General features: G+C 48.0%; 1 protein-coding gene across 1 annotated transcript; it reads right to left on the bottom strand.

The window, feature by feature from the left end:
- Positions 1–1,477: 1,477 nt before the first annotated feature.
- Positions 1,478–3,920, bottom strand: LOC142653054 (uncharacterized). Its single transcript, XM_075828763.1, has one exon. It carries the CDS (start codon positions 3,828–3,830, stop codon positions 2,280–2,282), a length of 1,551 nt encoding a protein of 516 aa, XP_075684878.1. The 5' UTR covers positions 3,831–3,920; the 3' UTR covers positions 1,478–2,279.
- Positions 3,921–4,437: the final 517 nt, after the last annotated feature.

Genomic DNA, 4,437 nt, shown 5'->3' on the forward strand with positions numbered 1-4,437 from the left:
CTTAATATCGGTGGAGGCTTTCGCAAATTGTGGCAGATCAAAGTCTGGATCACTGTGCAATACCCAGAAAGCTTCACTCTTCTCAAAGTTGACCAGAGACCCAGAGGCCTCAGAGTAGCTTCTGATGGCTGCAGACAACATCTGCACCTCACTAGGCTCAGATATCACTACCGTCACATCATCCGCGTAGGCGACAACACTCAGGGGTGAGCAAAGCGGGATCGGTACGCCTCGACAATCACACTGCTGCAGTAACCGCAGAAATGGGTCTATGGCAAAAACATACAGAAGTGGACTCAACGGGCAACCCTGTCTCACCTCCGACTCAACCCCGAAATTGTCGCCCTGCCAGCCATTGATCAAAGGAAAGCTCTCTGCCTCACAATACAAAGTTTTAAGCCAATCAATAAATTGTCCCGGAACACCGTACTTTAACAAAGTGGCCCATAGATAATCCTGATCTACTCTGTCGAAGGCTTTAGCCTGGTCTAGAGCAACAACATATCTCCCACACCCAAGAGCTTTACATCTCTCAAACATTTCCCTGATGGAGATAACGGCCCCAGAGATGTTCCGCCCTTTTACTGTGCCGAACTGGGAGCCTGCCAACAGTGCTGGGGACAGACAGACCAATCTAGAAAACAGAATTTTTGCCAAAATCTTTCTGTCAACATTCAAGAGGGCAATTGGCCTCCAGTTCTTGATCTCACCAGGGTCTTTACCCTTGGACAGCAAAATCAACGAAGACACTCTCATGGAGGAAGGCATCAGGTGGTTTTCTAGGCAGCTTTTGTACACATTCACCAGAATTGGTGCTAAAAGGTTTTTAAATTTCTTATAAAATTCGGCTGTTATACCGTCCGGACCTGGTGCCTTCTTTTGATGCAAGTTGTTGATGGCCTCAATAACTTCCTCCACTGTCAATTCTGCTGTCAAGGGTGAAAAATCCACATTAGCAGTATCAGGGCTTGGAGTTGCCCTTAAAAATTGAGTCATTTTCTCTTTATCCAATATCTTCTTCTGAAACACGACAGAATAGTAGGATTTCACCACACCCAGAATGCCCTCCCGAGATTCCTGAAGAACACCCTGGGAATCCACCAAACCTGTGACCACTCTGTTTTTTACCTGGTCTTGGCAACTTTCAAACGGATCAGGCTTCCCTAAACGCCCATAATCCCTCTCCAGAAGCAGGGACGTGTACCTACTATACTGATACTGCTTGATCTCAGATTTCAGCCGATCAATCTTTGCTCTGTCATCCTTATCCTCTGAACAAAGTGACTCCAGTTCCCTACGCAGCTTCAGATACTGGCTGTACTTACTCCTGCCTCTATTAATGGACAGTCTCTTTAAGAGCGATGCAATGTCCTTCTTGACATCCTCCCACCAGTCAGCAGCACCATCGTAAAAATCTACTCTCTCTAATTGACTTTGCAAAAGGGAGACAACACAACTCTGCACATGACTATCGTCCAAGAGACTAGAGTTAAGTTTCCATAGCCCCCTACCAATGTCTGGCCGTTTAGTGGCTCCTAAGCAGAAACACAGTGCCATATGGTCTGAATAAGGCACCACTTTTTCACTTATCCCAGTAACCATCTCTGTAGCGTTGACAAAAGCCAAATCGATCCTACTGTTCCTGTCCGCACAACAATATGTGAATTTTGGCTTCCTACCACCCTGTGTGAAGACATCACTCAAGCCTGCCTGTAAGATCATTTTATTTAGGACATTCGAGTCCCTGGTCACTGCTCTGCCAGAGGATCTGTCACCTGATGTCCTCGTGACATTGAAATCCCCAGCCATCACCACAGGAACAGAGGTAAAGACATATGGTTTCACATCATTAAAAAGCTGGACCCTGTCGGTCACTGTCTGTGGGCCATATATATTAATGAGTCGGAGCCTTCTACCGTGGATTGTAACTTCTAGGACCAGACACCGTCCCATACACACCTCCGTTAACCTATGTACAGTCACATCATTGGTGTTAAACAGTATAGCGACCCCGGCATAAGGCTCCACAGCCAGTGACCAGAAAGAAGGACCGGACCTCCACTCTCTCTCCGCCTCACGTATAAGCCCTATTGTGGTTAAACGAGTCTCTTGTAAGAAGATGACATCTGCATCCAGATATCGGAGATGATCATAGACTGTAAACCTCGTCTTCCTCACTTTAATACTGTTTACATTGCTGGAAGCAACTTTTAAGGAAAACCCGGCCATCAGAGCACAACACAAAAAGAAAAGCAAATAAATGACCCCCATCATAATGGCTAAGAATTGGGGTCACTCTGCCGACCACCTGTTTCCATATCCAACGGTCCTGGGGTTTCTACAGTGCAAGGTTTCTTTTTTATTAAGGGATGGTCCCTTGTGTCTTCTTCGTATTCACCATCTATTTTTAATAACTCTCGTTCAAAATCCCCATCTGACTCTGACAGGACACTGAATCTATTAGATACGACCATTACTTCTGGTCTGGTCCCTTTCTTCCTGCCTCTTACCTCCTCTCCCTCAGGCTTACGAGAGGACGTGTCTTTTTTTTTCCTCTTATTCTGCATACCCCTCCTTTCCTCAGATGGTAATGCAGAAGAAGAGGCTGCCGGTGGCTGGTCACGAGGGACAACTTCCATGGTCTCCTGTGTACTGTCCGACTGCTGGTGTTCTGGACCTGGATGACCTGACTCCTGCTGGACCTCCTGTCTGGTCATTATTGACCCTGACATTAGAGCCTCCTCCTCTACAGCGTCCGTCTCAGTCATAAACTCCTCAACCGGAATCTGTTTACAGATATTGTGCCACGCGTCAGGACAGTCCCTGTGCGGGTGACCCACCCTCCCACACAGATTACATCGGACATTCTGACAGTTGGAACTTAGATGGCCAACTTCACCGCACAGGTTACACTTTACCACGGTGCAGATGTTTGCCAGGTGACCGGTCTTACCACACTTGAAGCACTTTCTGGGTTGACCAGGATAAAAGCAAACACCCTTTTCTCTCCCAATGAAGAAGGAATTGGGTAAATGTAAAGTCACATTGTTATGCTGGCGCAGTTTTACCAGAACCCTCCACCCTCCAGTCCAGATACCATCAGCGTCTCTGTTCTTGGTCAGGTCAGACACCAGGTCACAGTGTCGCCTGAGCCAGACCACAATATCCTGGGGAGGAACAGCTTCATTCCAAAAAATGATGTTGACACCAACGGTATCTGGCTTGGACACTGGAATAAAGCTAAATTTGTCCCAACCGGTTTTGTCCCTGAACTTGGAAAAATGTGCCCAGAATCTATCCAAGTCAGGCGTAAGCTTAAAGCTGACATCGTAGCCCTGTCTGTCTGGTAGATTTATTACTGCCAAGATATTTGCTGGCACAAAACCCATCTGGTGACACAGAAGTTCTCGGACCACAAACCTCCTATCTGGAAGGTCCTCCTTGGCGCCCTTGTGCTTGAACCTCACCACATTCCTCCTTTTAAAGGCCTGGCCTGTATAGCTAGCGCCAGAGGTAAAAGATGGAGCACCGCGGCTCCAGGCATTTCTGGGAGGAGGCTGGCGGGTCTCACTGTCCTGACTTATAGGGCGAGTGTCTGCTCTAGAGGGGTCTGTCACACCTTGTGTACTTACAATTAGAGGGGGGAAATCAAGCACATTATTCTGAACATCTTCTGACCCATCAACCTCTATGTCATCATCAGATAAACCTACATCATACACAAGCCGTGCGTTCCCTCCAACCAACAACCCTTCAGGTACATTCCCACTCCCCCCAGTCTGTGCCCCAGCAGTACAGCTCTGCTGTGTCAGCGCATCATCCTGACCCATGGATGAACGTCCACTGTCCTGTTGTGCTGAGCATCCTGGGACTTGTGGTGCCTGTGCTAGTATCCGACTTCCATGCCCCTGTTCAGACACAGCTGCAGATTTTTGCCATTTTTCTTTCTCCTCTTTCTGTGCGTCCGCTTCTAGAAATGAGAACCTTGCAGGTTGCAGCACTAGTCTGGTCTCTGGCCGGGGATCATCTGGGAAAATATCTGACCCCGAGTCCGCCTCAGAGAATCTGAACTCTGGATCAAAGTTCTATCTGTCGGTCATAGTAGAAAACCGTTCCTTGTTTTTATAGGATTCTGCGAGTGGCCCCATCCTCTCCAGGACACTGTCCATCTCCCCCACCACTTGTGCGAGTTGCATCCCGAGTGAGTAAAGCTGAGCAGCATATACGGCTTCATTCTTAGGATTGGCGTTCTTCAGTTTATATACACAGTCAATTTGTATTTGCAGCATTTGTTTTTGGCTCTGTAACTCTCCCATCCTCCTCACCAGAGCAGGGATTTCCTCCGCCAGTTGCAGCTCAGGCGCACGCTCTGTCTCTTTAGACTGTGGGCTCTGCTGGTGCAGGATCTCAGGCTGTCTGAATGCCGCTGACCCCTCC

Source organism: Rhinoderma darwinii, chromosome 5 (assembly GCF_050947455.1).
Source record: "Rhinoderma darwinii isolate aRhiDar2 chromosome 5, aRhiDar2.hap1, whole genome shotgun sequence".
Taxonomy (NCBI): domain Eukaryota; kingdom Metazoa; phylum Chordata; class Amphibia; order Anura; family Rhinodermatidae; genus Rhinoderma; species Rhinoderma darwinii.